This window comes from Xiphophorus couchianus, chromosome 18 (genome assembly GCF_001444195.1).
Source record: "Xiphophorus couchianus chromosome 18, X_couchianus-1.0, whole genome shotgun sequence".
In the NCBI taxonomy this organism is placed as follows: Eukaryota; Metazoa; Chordata; class Actinopteri; order Cyprinodontiformes; family Poeciliidae; genus Xiphophorus; species Xiphophorus couchianus.
In genome coordinates this window covers 3,492,023-3,516,686 of record NC_040245.1, presented here as the reverse complement: position 1 = coordinate 3,516,686, position 24,664 = coordinate 3,492,023, and the positions used below count along the sequence as shown (strand labels likewise).

The following is a 24,664-nucleotide window of genomic DNA, read 5'->3' as shown; positions in this document are numbered from 1 at the left end:
CCTTCATTAATGAACTCTCTGTCTCTGCTTACATCAAGACAACTTCAGGTTGGTGGGAGAGGCCAGCCGATGTGCCGGGAGACTGGAGAAGATACATCAAAAAGAGTGGAGACCAGTGGCTGTTATGGATAGTTACTGGAACATGAACTTAGCTGCTGCAGTTTGTGCTGAACTGGACTGTGGTTCTGCTGTTTCAGCAAGAAATTCAGAGGAAGCTTCAGAGAGACCAGTTTGGTGGATCAGGTCTGACTGTTTGCAGTCAGGATCTGAATTAAAGAACTGTTTAGTTTTCTATGAAAACAGTGATCAGAGCCTTGAGATCATCTGCTCAGGTAACTCTGAACTCTCATATTAATTTCTTTTAAAATGTTTCTTCCATCAAGTTCCAGATGTCTGCAGAGAAACCGTCACCTTTAACTAAGAACCTGAAACCTTGAGGAGAGGGAAACTAAAATAATTTAAATATCCAGATAAAGTTTTCAGTTTAGCCACATAGATGAACAAAAACTCATCATTTTAATAACTTTTAATCTCTGCTGCTTTGAAGTCGATGCATCAAAATCCCAGGAGGAGTTCAAGGAAATCAGACATTTTCAAAACCAGAAAATTAACAGAAAATGGCTTTTGATCCAAAATGGTGGACTTCCTGTTTTTAGTGAAAATAGCAGGAAAACCTTTTGTTTGTTATGGTTGTTGGCCTGGATGAACTAGGGGGCGCTGTTCAGCATATTTCCACATTTATTTTTAAATCCACTGAAATATGAACAATTTCACAGATTAAAGTTTGTTTGACATTTATTGAGTTTATTAAGATGTTTATGTCCCAAAAATATGATAAATTCAGCAGAAATAAAACTGAATGATAAAATTCCAGGTACAGTCGGTTTCACTTCACCTTTGATGCTCTGAGTTTTTCTAGTTTGGTTTTCTTGGCCTTTATTTTTATCAAACTCAGAGATGTTTCCATGTGTATCTATAAAAGTAAAGTTCTGAAATATTTTAAACCTTTTTTCTTTCTGCATCCACAGACTCAGTCAAGCTGGTTCAAGGGACCAACCGGTGCTCAGGCAGACTGGAGGTGAAGACCAACCAGTCGTGGTCCTCAGTGTGTGAAAAAGACTTTGACCTGCAGGATGCAAAGGTGGTCTGCAGGGAGATTAGCTGTGGGCCTCCTTCAGCCCACCAGGGGGCGCTCTATGGAGAAGCAGAGGCTCCAGTGGGGAGCAGAGAGTTCCTGTGTGAAGGCAGTGAGTCTGCTCTGCTGAACTGCAGCAGCAGGAAGAGTTCAGGTAGAAACAGCTGCTCACCTGGTCAAGCTGTTGGACTCACCTGTTCAGGTAGAGGAGGATCTGCAGACCTGCTGCTGTTCACTGCTTCACTTCCTTCATTAATGAACTCTCTGTCTCTGCTCAGATCAAGACAACTTCAGGTTGGTGGGAGAGGCCAGCCGATGTGCCGGGAGACTGGAGATGTTACAACAAGAAGAGTGGAGACCAGTGGATGTTATGGATAGTTACTGGAACATGAACTTAGCTGCTGCAGTTTGTGCTGAACTGGACTGTGGTTCTGCTGTTTCAGCAAGAAAGTCAGAGGAAGCTTCAGAGAGACCAGTTTGGAGGATGTGGTCTGGATGTTTCCAGTCAGGATCTGCATTAAAGAGCTGTTTACCTTATGATGAAAACAGTGATCAGAGCCACGAGCTCATCTGCTCAGGTAACTCTGAACTCTCATATTTATTTCTTTTAAAATGTTTCTTCCATCAGGTTCCAGATGTCTGCAGAGAAACCCTCACTAAGAACCGTCACCTTTAACTAAGAACCTGAAACCTTGAGGAGAGGGAAACTAAAAGTGGTTTGAATATTACTGACAGACTATAGATCTATCATAAAGGTGCTGGTAATCATGTATAAACATGCTAGTGTAAGAGTAAAAATTTGGAGTTATGAAAATGTAAAATGTTTCGGAAATGTTTTATTTTGAAAGGCTCCCTGAATTGGGGGAGTGGAGCGAACGTAGGGGAACAGCTGAGTGCGGTGACAGCTGATGGAGTTGCGGAAAAGAAATTAAATGTTCAACACTGAGAAAGAGCTCAATTGTTTCTGTGGATTATTCTACAAAGGAGAATCACAGTCTCTGGACACCCACGAGTCTTACACTGGTGGCAGCTGTGTCGAGCTTTGGACTCTTCTCACGGTTTGTCGGATTTTTTTTTGTGCGCTAGCTAGCCGTTACTTAAGTACCTCATCGGCGGTTGCTACCTCTGTTTTTTATTTTTTAGCTATCAGTGTTACATGGGCGTTTCTCTCGGATTATACAGTTGTATTCACCATGTCGGAGGACGACAGCCCAGCCACATCCAGCAGGGAGCTTCAGCGCCAGGCTGGGGACAGCCAACGCATTCCGGTTCCTTCGAACAGGGGAATCCCACTCCCCCCGCCCTTCTGCAACAACGGCCGTGAGTCGTTTACACTGTGGGCTCGCCGCTATGAGGTTATTCATCAAGCTCATTATAAAGACAGTACTGTGGATTTGGACGCTAATCTGGCTCTGGAATTACTTACACTGTTGGCGCCTGAACTTTTTATAGTTTGGGACAATTTACCCAAGGAGACACAAAGTTCATTTGAGGCTACCAGAAAGCCTCTCCAGGACGCGTTGGGCCAGAAGGACGTCATTGCCTCATTTCAGACCTTTCCCAATATATGTCATCAGCTGCCAAATGAAGCGATGGAAGTCTATGCTGAAGATATACAGTACAGACCAAAAGTTTGGACACATCTTTTCATTCAGAGAGTTTTCGTTATTTTCATGACTATGAAAATTGAAGATTCACACTGAAGGCGTCAAAACTATGAATTAACACATGTGGAATTATATACTTAACAAAAATGTGTGAAACAACTGAAAATATGTCTTATATTCTAGGTTCTTCTTAGTAGCCACCTTTTGCTTTGATTACTGCTTCGCACACTCTTGGCATTCTCTTGATGAGCTTCAAGAGGTAGTCACCAGAAATAGTCTTCCAAAAGTCTTGAAGGAGTTCCCAGAGATGCTTAGCACTTGTTGGCCCTTTTGCCTTCACTCTGTGGTCCAGCTCACCCCAAACCATCTCGATTGAGTTCAGGTCCGGTGACTGTGGAGGCCAGGTCATCTGGCGCAGCACCCCATCACTCTCCTTCTTGGTCAAATAGCCCTTACTCAGCCTGGAGGTGTGTTTGGGGTCATTGTCCTGTTGAAAAATAAATTATGGTCCAACTAAACGCAAACCAGATTAAATAGCATGCCGCAGCAAAATGCTGTTGTAGCCATGCTGGTTTAGGTAGGCCTTCAATTTTGAATAAATCCCCAACAGTGTCACCAGCAAAGCACCCCCACACCATCACACCTCCTCCTCCATGCTTCACGGTGGGAACCAGGCATGTAGAGTCCATCCGTTCACCTTTTTTGCGTCGCACAAAGACACGGTGGCTGGAACCAAAGATCTAAGATGAAACAAATAAAGGCATATAAGGGGGGAAATATTGAATTATAAATCACACAGGTGCTATTATGTTTAGTTTTAGTCATTACTTCTAATAGACATTGTTTTGTAATGGTTGCTGGAGTCACACGAAGTAGGGGCCTTGGTTCCATACATACTACACAATACAACAGTCGTTCCCTGATGAAAACACAAAATAAAAACAAAATCAACACATTTACTCGCCATTTCATTAAATGTGCAAGCTTGTTCAGCTCGTAAAGACACTACAGGGTTGTTGACAATCTTCGCCAGTTTTGAGATGACTAAACTATTTGGTTTAGCCCCCTTTGGACGCTGGACTTTGCCCTGTAGGTCGGTGAGCGTCCCAAGCTGCTTTTTCTACTTTTGAAAGGAAATGACCTTTTTACAGTGTGTCAAATGCACCCAAGTTGATCTTTCTGATTTTTTTTAAGCAGTGGGGTGTAGTCAGCAACACCTGACTAAAAAAAGTCCTGCCTGTTGAGACATGCGAAATGCCGTGGCTCAATAATATCACACATTCCTTTGTATCGCATTTGCATAATAGTTTGGTTGTTTACATCTACCACTTTCATTTATTCTAATGCTGCTACTGTTAGTTATTTGATCGATTAACCTAGTACCTCTAAAGAATTGCTACCTATTATTGTTGTCAAAGTTCTCAAGGTAAAACACTTCTATTTTAACTCCTGCCAAATGGCCATAGTTGGTTCTTCTTACAAAACATTGTTCTTACTTTCTCAATGAAAATGAACCATTCCAAAATTAAATCAAGTTCTCAAATTCCTTAATTTCCCTCAATTTTATTAATTTAATTATTAATCAATTAATCCCAGATTAAAGATTTCTAAACTCCATTCTAGAAAAGACATTACTTTTATTAATTTTTAATCAATTCAGAGTAACTAGTTACATTTACTAGGATGGCTCAAAGTATCAAATTTCACTAACTTTGCATTTCAAATTCATTATATTTTCAAATATCAAATGGTTAATAATTTGATTAGTTACTCAGTTCCTATATACAGTTTGTTTGCTATTTTTATTTTTACATTTTCTTTTCTGTTCTAATCACACATATTCATATTATGTAATCACAAGTAAACAATAATGCAACAAACAAAGCATGAAACATTTAGTCTAGTCGTGGTCATTCATAAAATGTCAGTCTATTCACAACCAAAAATCTACATCGTCATACCCTTCTTTGCTCATTTTCTTTGGATTTGACTTTTCTTTTTATTATTATTATGTTATACTGCAGTAAAGTTAGGTTTTTTTTATTTTTAATCACACACTTTTTTAATGTTTTTATTTTTGTCGCGGAATTTAAGCGCCTGTTCTCGCAGGACTCCTCCGTCCTTTTTGCAACGGGTATTCGTCGGGCCCCGTCTCCCAGAACAGGAAGGCACCAGGCTCCGTCCACCTAACCACATAATTTTGCGCGAGGACTCCGCCGTCCTCCATGGATTTGGTGCAATATTTTTACCTGTTAGAGTCTAGAATTGGCAGGGTTTTCTGTGCGCGCAATGACCCTCAGTCACTCGCCACTTTTAAACAAGAATCAGTCACCCCCGTTGTCTGTCTCTGGAGCACCGTCAACCGTCAGATCCCAGCAGGCAGGTCGAGCACCAGCCCTTGAACAGGATCTGATAAGTTTCCACTAGGAAACTTGCCATGCGCACGGTCTGTACTGGGGTCCACCATGCCTGCAGGAATCCTTCCGGTATGTTGGCATCCGGCTCGAAGGACCAAGTAAATGCCAGGTTTAAACACCTATTGAGACAGATTAAACAAACACAAGAAAGACAAGAGAGTTAGATTCTTTTGTACTTGCGAGGAGAACAGCCAGAGATGTTTTCAGTCACACATCTCTTCTGTTCTGAAAACATATGTGTCCGTTCTCCCTTTTTATTGCTGTTAGGATCCCTGTTACAGAGAGCGTCTCAAAGGGGTGGGGAAAACACTTCAATCACATAATTGCAACGCAAATGCTAGTCACTAACAAAACACATGGTATCTACACACTAGATTATTCTGTTCCAGACACAGGATAACACAGAGCAAGTTGTACGTCTTCACAGCGATGGTTTTCTAGCCATCTAACAGGTCAAGGATGCAGAGGTTTCTGCTGAGTGATAACCTGTTGAAAACAGTGTCTCTGCTCTTCCTCAGAGAGGCCTTCTGAGAAAGGAATCAAAGTAATTCTACAATACAGAAACTTTCTTTATGCTAAGATGAAACAAATAAAGGCATATAAAACAAGAACATTATAAAGGCACATGAAACAACAAATATTTGATAATAATAATATATACAATTTACCTAACACTACTCATGGAAACAGATACATGCTTGTTGTAATGGATTATTTCACGAAGAACATTAACCTGTATGCACTTCCTGATCAGAGAGCCATTACTGCAGCGAAGTGTTTGTTTGAGGACATTTGTCGTCATGGTGTTCCCCACAGCCTACACACAGACCAGGAACGTCAGTTTGACTCAGACCTCATTAAATGTCTGTGTTCAAGTATGGGTGTACACAAAACAAGGAAATCTCCATATCATTCAATGTCAGATGGAATGGTGGAACGGGCTAACAGATCACTAAAAGACCAGTTAGCCAAGTATCTTTATTCAAAAGGGGGTGAGTGGGATGAACACATGAAGCAGGTTCAGTTTGCATACAACACTCGTGTACACTCAACTACAAATTTCACCTCATTCTTTTTGGTTTATGGTAGGGAGAGTCGTTTACCAGCTGATCTTTTCCTTAGTGCTCCCACTAACAATAGGCAAACACCTACATGTGCACCTAATGAGTATGCTTCTAGTGTCCTAAACAAACTCTGTTCTGCTTTTGACACTGCAGGTGCTAACATTGCTGCTGCCGCCTTACAACAGAAGCACTATTATGACAGACAAGTGAGACATGAAGCTTATGATCCTGAGGATTTAGTGTGGGTTGACATCCCCGCTTTCTCTAGGCATAAGTTGGCTCCTAGATGGACTGGTCCTTTCAAAGTTTTAAAATGGCTGGATTTTGAGGCAGACATGGGTGTTGACTATGTGGTGTTAGACCAACTTGACCCCAGAGCTAAACCCAAAGTTGTACACTACAACCATCTCAAGCCGTATAGGTCTCCTGTAGCCAGGACATCTGTGACAGATGCTCCACCATGTACTGGAACCCCCCCCCCCCCCCCCCCCCCCCCCCCCCCCCGCCCCCCCCCCCCCTTGAACTGCCCTCTCAGGTTCTAGGCCTTGGACATTTGAGTATAGTACTATGGGGACACCTGACATGGCACATGTTACTTAATCTAGAGGTCAAGGTGAGGGCAATATTCCAGCTGCAGTAGCAGGCCCACCAGTCAGTGCAGTTCCACCCCCAGTAAAACTACAAACTAGGTCCGGGCGCCCCATTCGTCCTCCAGACAGGTATAGCCCTGACTTCTGAAGGGTTTTTTTTCTTCTTCTTCACTGTTAAGCTATGTCTTTGGATTACTCTGATGCCTGTTCAGGATTTATTTTTAAGTCACGTTGTGATTTAAAAGAAAAATAATTCTCTTCCTTTCTTCCCTGTGTTAACAGTTCATTCCTGTATCACATAATAATATAATTCTGGTTTATGAAAATGGTTGTTTTCTTGTTATACTAAATCAGCCGATTTTATTTACTATGTTTGAAGCGGGGACGCTTCTTTTGTTGTAAGGGGGAAGTAGTGTAAGAGTAAAAATTGGAGTTATGAAAATGTAAAATGTTTTGGAAATGTTTTATTTTGAAAGGCTTACCGGATGGGGGGAGAGGAGCGAACATAGGGGAACAGCTGAGTGCGGTGACAGCTGATGGAGTAGCGGAAAAGAAATTAAATGTTCGACACTGAGAAAGAGCTGTGGATTGTTCTACAAAGGAGAATCACAGTATCTGATCACCCACGAGTCTTACACTAGTAACCATGGCAACCAGTCTGTGATCAGCTCCTGTCTCTTTCTCATGCATGCCATCTTGTTTTCCACCTCAGATTAGATCCAGTTGTCTCTGTGTTTCCTCTGCGTTCCCAGGTCTGCTGGTTGAGCCGCTCGTCTTCCTCTCTTCCTCCACTGACGGGGTCTCCACAGCCAGAAAGCAGGGGTCTGAGCTCCTCATTGGCTCAAATTTCAGCATCATGTGCTCCATCAGACCTCAGTATGAAGGCGGCTCCTTCCAGCTCATCTTCAGCACCTCTAACTACACTCAGAACCAGACCCTGCCAGCTGTTAATCACTCCGCCCTCTTCCTGTTCTCTGCTGCTGGCCACGCCCACCAAGGAACCTACCGCTGCGTTTACCACGTCTACGTTTTCTTCTATAACTTCTCCTCTATCAGCCAGCCTCTCAACCTCACTGTCTCAGGCAAAGTCATGGAGTCCATGAGGAAAAGTTCTGCTTCAGGTGAACCAGCAGCTGTCTGCCTCATTCATGAGGTCAGAGAGGAGGATTGATGATATTAATGTTCATGATCAGATCTACAGGCAGCATGAAAACAATGGTCTATATGATTATTTTCTAGCTGGACTCATCTGATGAAAGCTGATCCTGAATCTGTTTCATTCAGTTTCAGCCTCTCCCACTGCTTTGATCATCAGTCTGGTTGTCGTCCTGCTGGGTATGCTGGGATCAGTCCTGGTCCTGTACTTTAAGGTACTGCATGTATCATGCATGATGTGTTCAGTTGGGAAAGTTTTTGCATTGAAGCTGAATCATCCTCTGTTTCCAGGCTAGAAGAAACCAGAAGTCTGGACCAGAAAACAACCATCATGATGAAGGATCCAGAGCTGAAGGCAGCTTAGAGGAGGAGACTGCAGTCTGAAGGAGCCAGGAAGGAGCAGAGACATGTTTCAGACTCCTGGAAATCTATCTGTCTATGTATCTATGATAAAATGTCTCTGTTCTCCTGCAGCAGGAAGGAAGTTCAATATTCAGAAATTTGTATCTGGACTAAACCTACTTAAGTAAAACTTATATAACAAGGGAACACAAAACATTCAACATCTGACCTGTGGCCGCAAGGTTGACTGTGCCTGTCGTGGCGGCAACCCTCTAACCCGTTGGTGGACACCTTCGGTGAGGGATGCTGTCAGGCTGAAGAAGGAGTCCTATCGGGCCTTTTTGGCCTGTGGGACTCCGGAAGCAGCTGATGGGTACCGGCGGGCGACGCGGCATGCGGCTCGGGTGGTTGCTGAGGCAAAAATTCGGGCGGGCATGGGAGGAGTTTGGAGAGGCCATGGAGAAAGGCTTCCGTACGGCTTCGAGGCGATTCTGGTCCACCATCTGGTGTCTCAGGAGGGGGGAGCAGTGCAGCACCAACACTGTTTATAGTGGGGATGGTGTGCTGCTGACCTCGACTCGGGATGTTGTGGGTCGGTGGGCAGAATACTTCGAAGACCTCCTCAATCCCACCAACATGTCTTCCATTGAGGAAGCTGAGTCTGGCTCTTCAATCTCTGAGGACGAGATCGCTGAGGTGCTTAAAAAGCTCCTCGGTGGCAAGGCCCCGGGGGTGGATGAGATCCGCCTGGAGTTCCTCAAGGCTCTGGATGTTGTAGGGTTGTGTTGGCTGACGCGGCTCTGCAATATCGCATGGACATCGGGGGCAGTTCCCCTGGATTGGCAGACTGGGGTGGTGGTCCCCTTGTTCAAAAATGGGGACCGGAGGGTGTGCTCCAATTATAGAGGGGTCACACTCCTAAGCCTCCCTGGCAAGGTCTATTCAGGGGTCCTGGAGAGGAGGGTCCATTGGATAGTCAAACCTTGGATTCAGGAAGAGCAGTGTGGTTTTTGTCCTGGTCGTAAAACACTGGACCAGCTCTACACCCTCGGCAGGGTCCTGGAGGGTGCATGGGAGTTTGCCCAATCGGTCTACATGTGTTTTGTGGACTTGGAGAAGGCGTTCGACCATGTCCCTTGGGGAGCCCTGTGGGGGGTCTCGGGGAGTATGGGGTACCGGGCCCCTTAATACGGGCTGTCAGGTCCCTGTATGACCGGTGTCAGAGTCTGGTCCGCATTGCCGACAGTAAGTCGGGCTCGTTTCCGGTGAGAGTTGGACTCCGCCAGGGCTGCCCTTTGTCACCGATTCTGTTCATCACTTTTATGGACAGAATATCTAGGCGCAGCCAAGGTGTTGAGCTTTGGTGGCCTTGGGATCTCATCTCTGCTTTATCCGGATGATGTGGTTCTATTGGCTTCATCAGGTCGTGATCTGCAGCTCTCGCTGGAGCGGTTCGCAGCCGAGTGTGAAGCGGCTGGGATGGCTATCAGTGCCTCCAAATCCGAGGCCATGGTCTTGAGTCGGAAAAGGGTAGAGTGCCTTCTCTGGGTCGGGGGGGTGGAGGGTGTCCTGCCCCAAGTGGAGGAGTTCAAGTATCTCGGGATCTTGTTCACGAATGGGAGAAGAAGGGAGCGGGAGATCGACAGGTGGATTGGCGCAGCATCTGCCGTCAAGCGGGCGCTTTATTGGTCCGTCGTGGTGAAGAGAGAGCGAGAGCTGAGCCAAAAAGCGAGTACGTGTACCAAGTACATGTAGCAACAAACATGTAGGCTACATGTCTGCTTAGCTTGCAGATGGGATGGAAAATTTTATAGTTACTATGATTATGAGTGAATTAACTAATTTAATAATTCCAATACATTGATTAAACATAAACAAGTCTTCATAGAAATAACATTGTTGCTTAATGCTTGTGCTCATTCACGCACTTCCTTACATTTACATATTCATTCACACTCACATTCTCATTCATCCTCACTCATATTCATGCTCACTCACATTCACACGTGTTCCTAATGTACTAACTATGTGTAGGCCACCTGTGTTGTATTGTATATAATTGTGTAATAATATATGTAATGGTGTATACGAACAGTGTCTTTCCCATGAGTCCATTTTATTCCACCCCAGGTTCTGTTTCAGATCCTTGAACTCCTTAGATCATTGAACAAACCATAACGCTTTTAGTTCAGGCATCGAAATGTCCTTGAGCTTAGCAGTCCTTTGAATCGGTCATGGGTTCATTGGTCCAGGCGGCCTAGTGCATTAGTCCGTGTGATGTCCGCTGTCCTTGGTCATCCATCTGTATACAGTCCCCACGATCCATTTCCTCATGATAGAGATCACACAACACACAAGCAGAAAAATAGTAATTAGTACTACCACTATAGTTATTCCTATTTTGGCTGCTAAGGCTCCCCATTCACCTAAAATTTCCTCCAGACCTTTCCATTGCCAGTTTCCATTTTCTTTAAATTCCACCTTCAGTTTATTCAGTTTGGTCATTGCTACTCTAAATGCACCTTTCGGCAAGGTATGTGTAGGCACAAACGTCCAACACTCATTGCCAAACATATGGCAAACCCCGCCCATTTTGGCCAAGAGCCAATCTAATGGTTATCTATTTTGTCTTGTCATCCTACTTGTTTCATGAAGTTGATCTCCTAGGGCCATAAATCCTTCAATGGTAAAGTTTATCATTCACTGTTGGTTGTAATAAATATAGTTAATCCATTCAATATTTTTAATAATTGTGATCATGGGTATGATAAAAGATTCAATTCCTGCAGCGACTTCATGTCGTGCTTTGAATTCATTTGGAATCCCTCTTGGTTGACCTATAAGATCCAAATATACTCCTTCATTTAATCCATAATCCCCCAGGCTTCTACGAAGCCTTGTTTTATTGTGGTGCATTCCTACTGTGTCTGCAACTCCTTCATACACTGTTACTGGTACTTTCATTCGAACAAGGGTGCAAAGGCCTACCCATTTTAGGGGCAATGTGTTGATTAAAACATCATCACCACACATCCAGTAGCTGTCTGCCACTGGATATGTCTGATCACCTAGAAAAAATAGTGTGGGAATAGCCCTAGTAATATTTTCAGTTTTCTTCTGTAAATTCTGGATTTTGATACCATACAGGTTTTGTAACAAATAGTGGTGTTATGTCAGCATGTTTAAACCAAGATAAAACCCAAGTAACATTACATCGAACTGTTGTATTTCCTACATCATTTTCAAATCCTCCATTTGCAAAACATTCATACTCTGCATCATAATCTACCTCATAATTCACTGGAGGATCAGTTTGTGTCGTGGTCATATTAAAGTCAGCGCAAACGGATTCATATCTCCATCCTGCCCATTTATCTAAATAAAGGTGTGAATTACATGAACCGTATAATAATCTGCAATTCATTCCACACATTGGTACTGTAAAGAATGCTACTACATCAAGTACTGGAATAAATTTACCTTCCTTACAGCTTTGTCGTTGTCTAATTGCACACTCCTTAGAAGTGTATTTTTCTGGAATAACAATTGATGCTGCTCCAGGAGCAACAGTACAAACTATGCAGTCATTTTGTGTTAATTCTCGCAGTATACCAGGACCAGGTATACCATGTATTCTGAATTGCTCTTTTGCCAAAGTGGATCTCCTCTTGGTTGAAAAGAGGTCCGTTGAACGTCTTGAAGTTTATGCATGGCTCTTGGAGTTACTTTGTTGTCCTGTCTTTCCTTATAAAATTTATCTAGACCTCCATGGTATTCATGACAACCTTCTTTTTCAGAACATCCATATTTATTTGAAATTGACATATTAGACACTTGGTTTTGCACAGGTGTTGTTTGAATAAAATCCAAATCTTCACTACTGTTGATCATTTCATTTGTTTCGATTACTTTATTGGCGTTTGTTGGTGTGGTAATTTGTTTTAGCGTTGTAGGTTGTTGTTAATTTTAACTGAGCTTCTTCTGCAGTTGCTATAAGAGACGCAGGTGTGACAACTTTAAGTGCTTTACTTATTTGTGGATTTCCTTCATCATCTTTAATCTCTGCATTAGGTTTTATGGTTGTATGAGCTTCACTGGTAACAGTTTTGAGTGTTTTAACAGTGATGATTGACTTAACAGTTGTAATTGGTATAGTTGTAATGGGTTTGTTAGTGAAGTTATAGAGTGTGAAACAGTTACTTACCTCTGTGTCTACCTTTGGTAAACTCCAGATTACCCTAGTCTCTTCCATTACACCGTTGGCAGCTGTTTCAATTTTTATTTCATATGATTTATCTACTCGAAAGGCTAAAACATCTGCTTCAATTGTCCAACCGCAAATTGTTTTTGTGATTTTTAAGTTACATTTTGTGTCTTTTTGTTCCGTTAATTAATACATTATTCCCCAAATTCATGAACCATCTACACATCTCGCGACGATCATTTCTTAACACTATTCTTGAGATAATTGTTTGCCTTCCTAGCATGCCGTCACCTACATCATCAGTTGAAATATGTATTTTAACTCTGCCGTTCATCAGTTCAACTGTACCTGTTTTCTTTGTGTCTTTTACTTGTTCTAAATCACTTTTACCTGTTACTGAGTTACTTGTGTCAGGGCTTATCATTATCATGTAATGTTTGAAATCATTGTCTTTACTGCACCGTCTTCCGATTTTCACTTCTATGTCAAATCCGTCATCTCTAATGTACATAATGATTGAACATTGATCCATAATATATCTGTCCCTCTGTTTTGTATTAGCCTTGCTACACAGTTTTCAGTTAGCATAGCTCACATGGGTTTCATACTCTGTTTCTAACTTTGCTTGAAATTTAGTCTCTGTTAAACTTGCTGTCCATTTCCATTCTAAGTGCGCATGTCTAGTTTTACGAATTAATTTCTTGGAAACATCTAAGTTGACATTTGCTGGAAAGAACACTGGCATGTACTTGTCAGGAATTTTATAAGTTGTGTGGTACTTATATTTTTCATTGGAGATGGATCTTTTCACGATAACAGTCGTCTCTAAGTCACCGTTTGTCCCCCCTGGAGGCTGTCCTTGAGTCCATGTTCTGTCATTCTGGTTCGTTGTGGTCGGTTTGTCCCATGGTGTCGGCTGCAGATTGTATGAGTTCGTCTCTGCTGTCGTCGCCATTGCATGGCTCACCGCACAGTTGGACAGTTATCAGTATCAGTCTCATTGCTACGAGGCTTCTGCTCATTTTCCTTGTCAAACTCAAGTTTAACTCTGTCCTTATTCTGAACTTTAGTGCAATGAGTCAAATGATGCCAAGTGACACTTCCTTTTACTTGGACAGCCGTTGGGGTTGCTCTTTTGACTTGCTAAGGTCCTTCCCATCGGGCCTCATGCCATCTGCGTCCGTACACCTTGATGTACACCAAATCGCCTGGCTTCACCAGTGGCTCCAACACTGCCGACTCTGGACTTCTGGATTTTTCCTGCAAATAGATAGCTCTGTGGATAGCAGTTAGTTGTTCAACATAGTCTTTCAACTCAGTTTGCAACTGCTCAAGGGAAGGTCCTTTAAAAGGTAACCTCCATTGCGGCACAGGCATCGGTCTGCCAGTTAGCATTTCATGCGGGGTTAAATGCGTGCTTCTGTGCATTTGCTTACACTTACAAGTGTAAGCTACTCCTGTATCGACCAACATTGGAGTTTCTCTGTTTTCAATTTGAATTTTCAATATTGGTTTATCGTCCGCACCTGTGGTTAGAATTGGGTACTGACTTTCTCCCCTTAGGTCCTCTGGGCATCCTTAGTATCCAGAATTCGGTGGATTGTATTGAGCTGGTGAATTTTGTTGAACTGGTAAATCGTATTGGACTCCTTGTGAGTCGTATGGAGTTTCCTGTTGATTATAAGGAACTGCTTGGTGATTGTATGGAGCTGTTGGTGGACCTGGTCTGGCTCTACCACGCGGCCGTCTTTGGAATGAGTTGTCACCATTTCGACATTGGTCAGAGCGATGTCCAAAAACATCACATGTCCAGCATGCTCCGGGTGCTCTGGTTGGACCGCCTCGTCCTCTGTTAGGCCATGAAGGGCTTCTTTGCTGTCTTCCTCGGGGCACAAATGGACGTGAGTTCCATGGTTGTGGGTAAACATTCACCACTGGTTGAGAAGGTTGAGTTATTTGTGGAGCTGGAGGATACATCTGTGGAGCTGTACTCACTGCGTTAGGAAGGTTGGCTACATTCGGGCTAGGATGTTGGTCTCCCCTCACTACTGCAGCTTGAGTCCTTGTCTTGCTGCTACTTTGAAGTTCTCCAAGTTGCAGTTGAGCCAGTTTCCTTTGAATGTTTTTGTCTTGGTCAGTGAGTTTTTGTTCATCTCTTCTGTATTTTTCTATTGCACGCACCACATGATCACGAAATTCCTTGTGCGGCATTGACATCAGAGCCACCACGTCTTCGAGTTTGGTGCGCACTGGTTGTGGCATCACATCCACTATTGATTTCGGAAACACAGCTGCAATCATTGGAAATTCATTAACACCAGACTCCATGTCCTCCTTCCACCTTCTCAGCTGTCTGGCGACGTAAGATGCTGGATTCTCTGAGTCACCGATAGGGTCCACTTTGTTAGGAAATTCTGCCCTCAAGGCAGCCCAGATTGCCGTCTGGCCTACATTAAATTCAATTCCATCTGCTCGTTCTTGCAGCATCCATGGGTGGTTTTTCAAAACGTTCTGCATGGTGGCAGTTCCGAGAACTTTTGCAAAAATGGCTTTGATGTCTCCCAGTGCCAAAATTTTGCCAACTGTCTCTTCTTCTAGTACTCTTATCCATTTTTCTGCACCGTCATGAATGTCTGGCAGCCGCGAGACTAACCTGATCAGATCCATCGAGGCAAATTGAGCAACGTCTCCTTTTAATATGATTGGTAATTGCTTTGAGGGGTCGTAACGATCAGGTTTGCGTATGTCAGGTCTGGATCTCAAATTGTATTCTTTTTGTTTTGGGGCCATGTGTTGATTTTTTATCAGGTGTGCTCGTACATGGACCAGCTATTGCTCCGTCTCGGTCATCTTCGCATCCTGGCTCCTGTTCAGCTAATCGTGCAAGGCTTTCATCAATTTCCTTTTCCACTTCCTGTATCAGTGTCTGATTTTTATCACGTTGCAAATCAATGCCTCTGTGGTCTAAGCTTAACCAATAAGCATCTCCGCTTCTGCGACTTCCTGCATGACCGACTGGTAGCAGTCAAGAATTTTATTATTTCCAACTGTCTGTGTTGAGGAGCATCCAACATTAGTGGTTTGAATTCCGGTTGGAATTGGTGGCATTGATGTAGAATGTCTGCCAGCTGGCTTGTAGCCATCTGCATTTGCATGCGATGTTGATGATTGCATACTCTTTGCATGCTTATTAATTATGCTATAGTTTCATTGAGGTGGACCTTCATCTTCCGGTGAGCTTGAGTTCGTCTGTGGTGCACCTCTGGATGGAACTGGTGTTTGAACTACTGTTGGCAGCGCTGCATGCACTGTGGATGATGTATCTGATTGAGCTTCCTGCTCTTTATTTTGAGGTGATTCAACATTACTTTGTCTAGAATTCATTAGTTGGTCATCGGTCCTGTATCCAAAATCACCTGTAATGTTCAGGACTGGATACAACCCTGAATAACTGTGTTGTGAAAAAAAGGTTCATGTTGCCAAAAAAGAAGTGAAAACATGAAAGGTCACTGAAGAGACAAGATGTGAGAAGAAGACAGATCACTTTTATTAAAGCCATGAAATCAACAATTTGACAATGAAACTGAAAAGGATCATTAATCCAACACTCTTAACAACAGGAGGCATTGGGCGAGACCAGATATTCCATAAGATTAGATGAAAATTGGATCGGATCTGTTTTGGACCTATGGCTTCTCATCAGAGTGAGTCTTCATGTGACGAGATAAACTACTTCTGTTACTGTAACTTTTTCCACAGATCCCACAGGAGAAAGGCTTCTCACCCGTGTGAATTCTCATGTGATGAGTTAAAGTACAACCCTGCAGGATTCATTTTGTCATCTTTGGGTTTTTCATAATTATTTTTGAGCTCAATGAGCTGCTGCTTTAAGTTCTTCCTGTATTTTTCACCTTCTTCCTTGAATAGTTGTAAAATGTTAAATTCTAATTCTCTTTTAGCTTGTCTTTTCTTACTTTTATTTTTTGCTTTGTAGTCAGTGATTCTCATTTCCATTTGTTCGCAAAGGGATAAGTCAAAGCTCCCATTTTCCGGCCACGGCGATGGAAGTCCTCTTGTTCGCTTCTGCCATTTCTTGGAAATTTTAGGAATTTGAGAAACATATTCTGGGTTTTTTGAACCAACGATCACAGTCGGTATGTTGCTCCTCTTGTGTGTTTAAGCAGTTGTTTCACTTTTTGAAATTCAGTTTAGGTTTTTCTGTCAGTTGCAGTTTTCTTATTATTCAACTTTTTATTTTTTGAAGTTAGTTAAAAATAAATTGATAATTTAGTTATTTGTGCTTGCTGTATTTGTTCCTTGTAGTATTGTTTGCTTATTGTTGCTAAATATTGCTAAGTATGTTATGTATTCTTCAACAGATATAGCAGTTTAGCAAGTTTCATGCAGTTATTCAACTCTATTTACAGTATAATATACATTTGAAAGATGTTCAACATAGTTCAGTGTCACAGAAACAATGATTATTTGGATTAAAGTCTGTTTTATTTGAGTTAATTTAAGGCTTATGCTTTAAACTTCTTCTTCTGTATTAGAACAGATAGGAGAGAGAAAAAAGGAAAAAAGCTCACTGCTGATGCTGCAGTCCGAGATGCCACAAAGGTGGGGGCTGGATGTTGATGTAATAGGAAGTGGGCTGTGTTAGAGATTTTTTGGTATTATCTTTTATTCTTACTTTAGTTCACATTCAGCCTATAGATCATTGTGATTTTCTGTCTAAAGTGTTCTCTTCCTTACGTGTGTATGGAGGTCACTACTGTCTGTTCAACTTTACGCACCTCCTAATTTAGTAACTACCTGTGAACAGTTGTATTTTGTTTTATTGACAGTACTGACCGAGATTTGAACCGGGCTTAGACCTTTGATCAGATATCACATCTGGAACTGGGTTGTTAGATGTTTGGGTTAGAAGCTTTAGGACCTCTGTTGTTTTTCCTGACTGCCCCCTTGCCTGTTCTTCTTTGACAATAAAAACAGGAGCTCATGTGAGAGCCGATCAGAATGCTCTGCGAATTGTTCGGAGGAAGAGTTGGCAGAGCGTTCTCCTTTTGCAAAAGCTCCACGTAAAATTCATATACGTTGTCTGTGGTTCTTTCTTTTATTTAGGTTCGAAAGGAAAATACCTATCAGGCTGTCTTACTGCTGTGAACTACAACTGGGCGTAGACTTCTCAGATCACGAAAGATCCGGACCTGTGATGTGTGCTGAAACAAGAGAGAGAAAGAAACAGAAGTGTTTAGTTGCCGTTCTTAGCTGTCGTGTTTAGTTGCCGTGTTTAGTTGCAATGTTTAGTTGCCGTTTTTAGTTGCAATTTTAGTTGCAATGTTTAGTTGCCGTTTTTAGTTGCCGTGTTTAGTTGCCGTGTTTAGTTGCAATTTTAGTTGCAATATTTAGTTGCCGTTGTTAGTTGCCGTGTTTAGTTGCCATGTTTAGTTGCAATGTTTAGTTGCCGTTTTAGTTGCCGTTTTTAGTTGCCGTCTTTAGTTACCGTTTTTAGTTGCAATGTTTAGTGGCCGTTTTTAGTTGCCGTCTTTAGTTGCCGTTTTTAGTTGCAATTTTAGTTGCAATGTTTAGTTGCAATTTTAGTTGCCGTGTTTCGTTGCCATGTTTAGTTGCAATGTTTAGTTGCCGTGTTTAGTTGCAATGTTTAGTTGCAATTTTAGTTGCCGTATTTAGTTGCAATGTTTAGTTGCAATGTTTAGTTACAATTTTAGTTGCAATGTTTAGTTGCCGTTTTTAGTTGCAATTTTAGTTGCAATGTTTAGTTGCCGTTTTTAGTGTTAGGCGTTTAGTGTTAGTGTTTAGACGTTAGGCGTCTAGACGTCAACGTCTAGACGTCAATGTCTAGACGCCTAACATCTAGACGCCTAACGTCTAGACGTCAATGTCTAGACGCCTAACGTCTAGACTAGACGCCTAACGTCTAGACGACTAGACGTTAGACATCTAGACGTTAGGCGTCTAGACGTAAGGCGTCTAGACGTTAGGCGTCTAGACGTTAGGCGTCTAGACGTTAGACGTCTAGATGTCTAGACGTTAGGCGTCTACACGTTAGGCATCTAGACGTTAGGCGTCTAGACGTTAGGCGACTAGACATTAGGCGTCTAGACGTCTTTAGTTGCCGTTTTTAGTTGCAATGTTTAGTTGCAATTATAGTTGCAATGTTTAGTTGCCGTTCTTAGTTGCCGTGTTTAGTTGCCGTGTTTAGTTGCAATGTAGAGTTGCCGTCTTTAGTTGCAGGTTAGTTGCAATGTTTAGTTGCAATTTTAGTCTAGACATTGACATCTAGACGTTAGAAGTCTAGACGTTAGGCGTCTAGACATTGACGTCTAGACGTTAGGCTTCTAGACGTTAGATGTCTAGACGTTAGGCGTCTAGACGTTATGCGGCTAGACGTTAGGCGTCTAGACAGACGTCTAGACGTTGACGTCTAGACATTGACGTCTAGACGTTAGGCGTCTAGTCTAGACGTTAGGCGTCTAGTCTAGACGTTAGGCGTCTAGACATTGACGTCTAGATGTTAGGCGTCTTGACGTTAGGCGTCTAGACATTGACGTCTAGTCTAGACGCCTAACGTCTAGACGCCTAACATCTAGACGTCTAGACGCCTAACGTCTAGACGACTAATGTCTAGACGTCAACGTCTAGACGTCAATGTCTAGACGCCTAACATCTAGACGCCTAACGTCTAGACGCCTAATGTCTAGACACCTAACGTTAGGCGTCAATGTCTATGTTGACGCCTAACGTCTAGTCTAGACGCCTAACGTCTAGACATCTAGACGTTAGGCGTCTAGACGTAAGGCGGCTAGACATTGACGTCTAGACGTTAGACGTCTAGACGTAAGGCGTCTAGACTTAAGGCGTCTAGACGTCTAGACTTTAGATGTCTAGGCGTTAGGCGTCTAGACGTTAGGCATCTAGACGTTAGACGTCAAGACGTTAGGCATCTAGACATTGACGTCTAGACGTTAGGCGTCTAGACGTTAGGCGTCTAGACATTGACGTCTAGATGTTAGACGTCTAGACATTAGGCGTCTAGACGTAAGGCGTCTAGACGTCTAGACGACGTTTAGAGGTTAGGCGTCTAGACAGACGTCTAGACGTTAGGCGTCTAGACAGATGTCTAGACGTTAGGCATCTAGACGTTAGGCGTCTAGACGTCTAGACATTATGCGTGTAGACGTTAGGCGTCAACATAGACATTGACGCCTAACGTTAGGCGTCTAGACGTCTAGACTTTAGATTTCTAGGCGTTAGGCGTCTAGACGTTAGACGTCAAGACGTTAGGCGTCTAGACGTAAGGCGTCTAGACGTCGTCTAGACGTTAGGCGTCTAGACGTTAGGCGTCTAGACGTTAGGCATCTAGACGTCTAGGCGTTAGGCGTCTAGACGTTAGGCGTCTAGACGTCTAAACGTTAGGCGTCTAGACGTCAGGCGTCTAGACGTCAGGCGTCTAGACATTGACATCTAGACGTTAGGCGTCTAGATGTTAGGCGTCTAGACATTGACGTCTAGATGTCTAGGCGTCTTGACGTTAGGCGTCTAGACATTGACGTCTAGATGTCTAGGCGTCTTGACGTTAGGCGTCTAGACATTGACGTCTAAACGTTAGGCGTCTAGACGTCAGGCGTCTAGACATTGACGTCTAGACGTTAGGCGTCTAGACGTAAGGCGTCTAGACGGTGTCTAGACGTTAGGCGTCTAGACGTCTAAACGTCAGGCGTCTAGACGTCAGGCGTCTAGACATTGACGTCTGAACGTTAGGCGTCTAGACGTCAGGCGTCTAGACATTGACGTCTGAACGTTAGGCGTCTAGTCTAGACGTTAGGCGTCTAGTCTAGACGTTAGGCGTCTAGACATTGACGTCTAGATGTTAGGCGTCTTGACGTTAGGCGTCTAGACATTGACGTCTAGATGTTAGGCGTCTTGACGTTAGGCGTCTAGACGTCTAGACGCCTAACGTCTAGACGCCTAACATCTAGACGTCTAGACGCCTAACGTCTAGACGACTAATGTCTAGACGTCAATGTCTAGACGCCTAACATCTAGACGCCTAACGTCTAGACGCCTAATGTCTAGACACCTAACGTTAGGCGTCAATGTCTATGTTGACGCCTAACGTCTAGTCTAGACGCCTAACGTCTAGACATCTAGACGTTAGGCGTCTAGACGTAAGGCGGCTAGACATTGACGTCTAGACGTTAGACGTCTAGACGTAAGGCGTCTAGACTTAAGGCGTCTAGACGTCTAGACTTTAGATGTCTAGGCGTTAGGCGTCTAGACGTTAGGCATCTAGACGTTAGACGTCAAGACGTTAGGCATCTAGACATTGACGTCTAGACGTTAGGCGTCTAGACGTTAGGCGTCTAGACATTGACGTCTAGATGTTAGACGTCTAGACATTAGGCGTCTAGACGTAAGGCGTCTAGACGTCTAGACGACGTTTAGAGGTTAGGCGTCTAGACAGACGTCTAGACGTTAGGCGTCTAGACAGATGTCTAGACGTTAGGCATCTAGACGTTAGGCGTCTAGACGTCTAGACATTATGCGTGTAGACGTTAGGCGTCAACATAGACATTGACGCCTAACGTTAGGCGTCTAGACGTCTAGACTTTAGATTTCTAGGCGTTAGGCGTCTAGACGTTAGACGTCAAGACGTTAGGCGTCTAGACGTAAGGCGTCTAGACGTCGTCTAGACGTTAGGCGTCTAGACGTTAGGCGTCTAGACGTTAGGCATCTAGACGTCTAGGCGTTAGGCGTCTAGACGTTAGGCGTCTAGACGTCTAAACGTTAGGCGTCTAGACGTCAGGCGTCTAGACGTCAGGCGTCTAGACATTGACATCTAGACGTTAGGCGTCTAGATGTTAGGCGTCTAGACATTGACGTCTAGATGTCTAGGCGTCTTGACGTTAGGCGTCTAGACATTGACGTCTAGATGTCTAGGCGTCTTGACGTTAGGCGTCTAGACATTGACGTCTAAACGTTAGGCGTCTAGACGTCAGGCGTCTAGACATTGGCGTCTAGACATTGACGTCTAGACGTTAGGCGTCTAGACGTAAGGCGTCTAGACGGTGTCTAGACGTTAGGCGTCTAGACGTCTAAACGTCAGGCGTCTAGACGTCAGGCGTCTAGACATTGACGTCTGAACGTTAGGCGTCTAGACGTCAGGCGTCTAGACATTGACGTCTGAACGTTAGGCGTCTAGTCTAGACGTTAGGCGTCTAGTCTAGACGTTAGGCGTCTAGACATTGACGTCTAGATGTTAGGCGTCTTGACGTTAGGCGTCTAGACATTGACGTCTAGATGTTAGGCGTCTTGACGTTAGGCGTCTAGACGTCTAGACGCCTAACGTCTAGACGCCTAACATCTAGACGTCTAGACGCCTAACGTCTAGACGACTAATGTCTAGACGTCAATGTCTAGACGCCTAACATCTAGACGCCTAACGTCTAGACGCCTAATGTCTAGACACCTAACGTTAGGCGTCAATGTCTATGTTGACGCCTAACGTCTAGTCTAGACGCCTAACGTCTAGACATCTAGACGTTAGGCGTCTAGACGTAAGGCGGCTAGACATTGACGTCTAGACGTTAGGCGTCTAGACGTAAGGCGTCTAGACTTAAGGCGTCTAGACGTCTAGACTTTAGATGTCTAGGCGTTAGGCGTCTAGACGTTAGGCATCTAGACGTTAGACGTCAAGACGTTAGGCGTCTAGACATTGACGTCTAGATGTTAGACGTCTAGACATTAGGCGTCTAGACGTAAGGCGTCTAGACGTCTAGACGACGTTTAGAGGTTAAGCGTCTAGACAGACGTCTAGACGTTAGGCGTCTAGACAGATGTCTAGACGTTAGGCATCTAGACGTTAGGCGTCTAGACGTCTAGACATTATGCGTGTAGACGTTAGGCGTCAACATAGACATTGACGCCTAACGTTAGGCGTCTAGATGTTAGGCGTCTAGACATTGACGCCTAACGTCTAGACGCCTAACATCTAGACGTCTAAACGTTAGGCGTCTAGACGTCAGGCGGCTAGACGTCTAGACGTCTATGCGTTAGACGTCTAGACGTTAGGCATCTAGACGTTAGGCGTCTAGACGTTAGGCATCAAGATGTCTAGGCGTGAGGCGTCTAGACGTTAGGCGTCTAGACGTCTAAACGTCAGGCGTCTAGACGTCAGGCGTCTAGACATTGACGTCTGAACGTTAGGCGTCTAGACGTCAGGCGTCTAGACATTGACGTCTAGACGTTAGGCGTCTAGTCTAGACGTTAGGCGTCTAGACATTGACGTCTAGATGTTAGGCGTCTTGACGTTAGGCGTCTAGACATTGACGTCTAGATGTTAGGCGTCTTGACGTTAGGCGTCTAGACGTCTAGACGCCTAACGTCTAGACGCCTAACATCTAGACGTCTAGACGCCTAACGTCTAGACGACTAATGTCTAGACGTCAACGTCTAGACGTCAATGTCTAGACGCCTAACATCTAGACGCCTAACGTCTAGACGCCTAATGTCTAGACACCTAACGTTAGGCGTCAATGTCTATGTTGACGCCTAACGTCTAGTCTAGACGCCTAACGTCTAGACATCTAGACGTTAGGCGTCTAGACGTAAGGCGGCTAGACATTGACGTCTAGACGTTAGGCGTCTAGACGTAAGGCGTCTAGACTTAAGGCGTCTAGACGTCTAGACTTTAGATGTCTAGGCGTTAGGCGTCTAGACGTTAGGCATCTAGACGTTAGACGTCAAGACGTTAGGCATCTAGACATTGACGTCTAGACGTTAGGCGTCTAGACGTTAGGCGTCTAGACATTGACGTCTAGATGTTAGACGTCTAGACATTAGGCGTCTAGACGTAAGGCGTCTAGACGTCTAGACGACGTTTAGAGGTTAGGCGTCTAGACAGACGTCTAGACGTTAGGCGTCTAGACAGATGTCTAGACGTTAGGCATCTAGACGTTAGGCGTCTAGACGTCTAGACATTATGCGTGTAGACGTTAGGCGTCAACATAGACATTGACGCCTAACGTTAGGCGTCTAGACGTCTAGACTTTAGATTTCTAGGCGTTAGGCGTCTAGACGTTAGACGTCAAGACGTTAGGCGTCTAGACGTCGTCTAGACGTTAGGCGTCTAGACGTTAGGCGTCTAGACGTTAGGCATCTAGACGTCTAGGCGTTAGGCGTCTAGACGTTAGGCGTCTAGACGTCTAAACGTTAGGCGTCTAGACGTCAGGCGTCTAGACGTCAGGCGTCTAGACATTGACATCTAGACGTTAGGCGTCTAGATGTTAGGCGTCTAGACATTGACGTCTAGATGTTTGGCGTCTAGACATTGACGTCTAGATGTCTAGGCGTCTTGACGTTAGGCGTCTAGACATTGACGTCTAAACGTTAGGCGTCTAGACGTCAGGCGTCTAGACATTGACGTCTAGACGTTAGGCGTCTAGACGTAAGGCGTCTAGACGGTGTCTAGACGTTAGGCGTCTAGACGTCTAAACGTCAGGCGTCTAGACGTCAGGCGTCTAGACATTGACGTCTGAACGTTAGGCGTCTAGACGTCAGGGGTCTAGACATTGACGTCTAGACATTAGGCGTCTAGACGTAAGGCGTCTAGACGTTAGGCGTCTAGACGTCTAAACGTTAGGCATCTAGACGTCAGGCGTCTAGACATTGACGTCTAGACGTCTAGACATTATGCGTCTAGACGTTAGGCGTCTAGACGTCTAGACTTTAGACGTCTAGGCGTTAGGCCTCTAGACGTTAGACGTCAAGACGTTAGGCGTCTAGACGTCAGGCGGCTAGACGTCTAGACGTCTATGCGTTAGACGTCTAGACGTTAGGCATCTAGACGTTAGGCGTCTAGACGTTAGGCATCAAGATGTCTAGGCGTGAGGCGTCTAGACGTTAGGCGTCTAGACGTCTAAACGTCAGGCGTCTAGACGTCAGGCGTCTAGACATTGACGTCTGAACGTTAGGCGTCTAGACGTCAGGCGTCTAGACATTGACGTCTAGACGTTAGGCGTCTAGTCTAGACGTTAGGCGTCTAGTCTAGACGTTAGGCGTCTAGACATTGACGTCTAGATGTTAGGCGTCTTGACGTTAGGCGTCTAGACATTGACGTCTAGATGT

General features: G+C 44.1%; 2 protein-coding genes across 12 annotated transcripts in view; one reads left to right on the top strand and one right to left on the bottom strand.

Annotated features, from left to right (window-relative positions):
• Positions 1–24,664, top strand: part of LOC114133477 (scavenger receptor cysteine-rich type 1 protein M160-like) — a 48,021-nt gene that overhangs the window by 9,933 nt on the left and 13,424 nt on the right. For 9 of the 11 annotated variants that reach the window (XM_027999418.1, XM_027999413.1, XM_027999412.1 and 6 more), the window contains 3 exons: positions 39–332; positions 1,029–1,337; positions 1,414–1,713. In XM_027999418.1, the coding sequence (XP_027855219.1) occupies positions 39–332; positions 1,029–1,337; positions 1,414–1,713 (903 nt within the window). The remainder of the gene's footprint in view (positions 1–38; positions 333–1,028; positions 1,338–1,413; positions 1,714–24,664) is intronic. The other 2 variants (XM_027999414.1, XM_027999417.1) reach the window with 2 other exon arrangements.
• Positions 10,298–17,163, bottom strand: LOC114133520 (uncharacterized). Its single transcript, XM_027999508.1, has 2 exons — positions 14,906–17,163; positions 10,298–14,875 (listed from the first exon to the last, which is right to left on the bottom strand). Exons 1-2 carry the CDS (start codon positions 15,302–15,304, stop codon positions 14,093–14,095), a joined length of 1,182 nt encoding a protein of 393 aa, XP_027855309.1. The 5' UTR covers positions 15,305–17,163; the 3' UTR covers positions 10,298–14,092.

Excerpts from the sequence above, each read along its gene's own strand:
- LOC114133520 (XM_027999508.1), bottom strand. The coding sequence starts at position 15,304 with ATGGCCCCAAAACAAAAAGAATACAATTTGAGATCCAGACCTGACATA. Across the intron at positions 14,876-14,905 it reads TTCCTAACAAAGTGGACCCT|GTCGCCAGACAGCTGAGAAG; the intron begins ATCGGTGACTCA and ends CCAGCATCTTAC.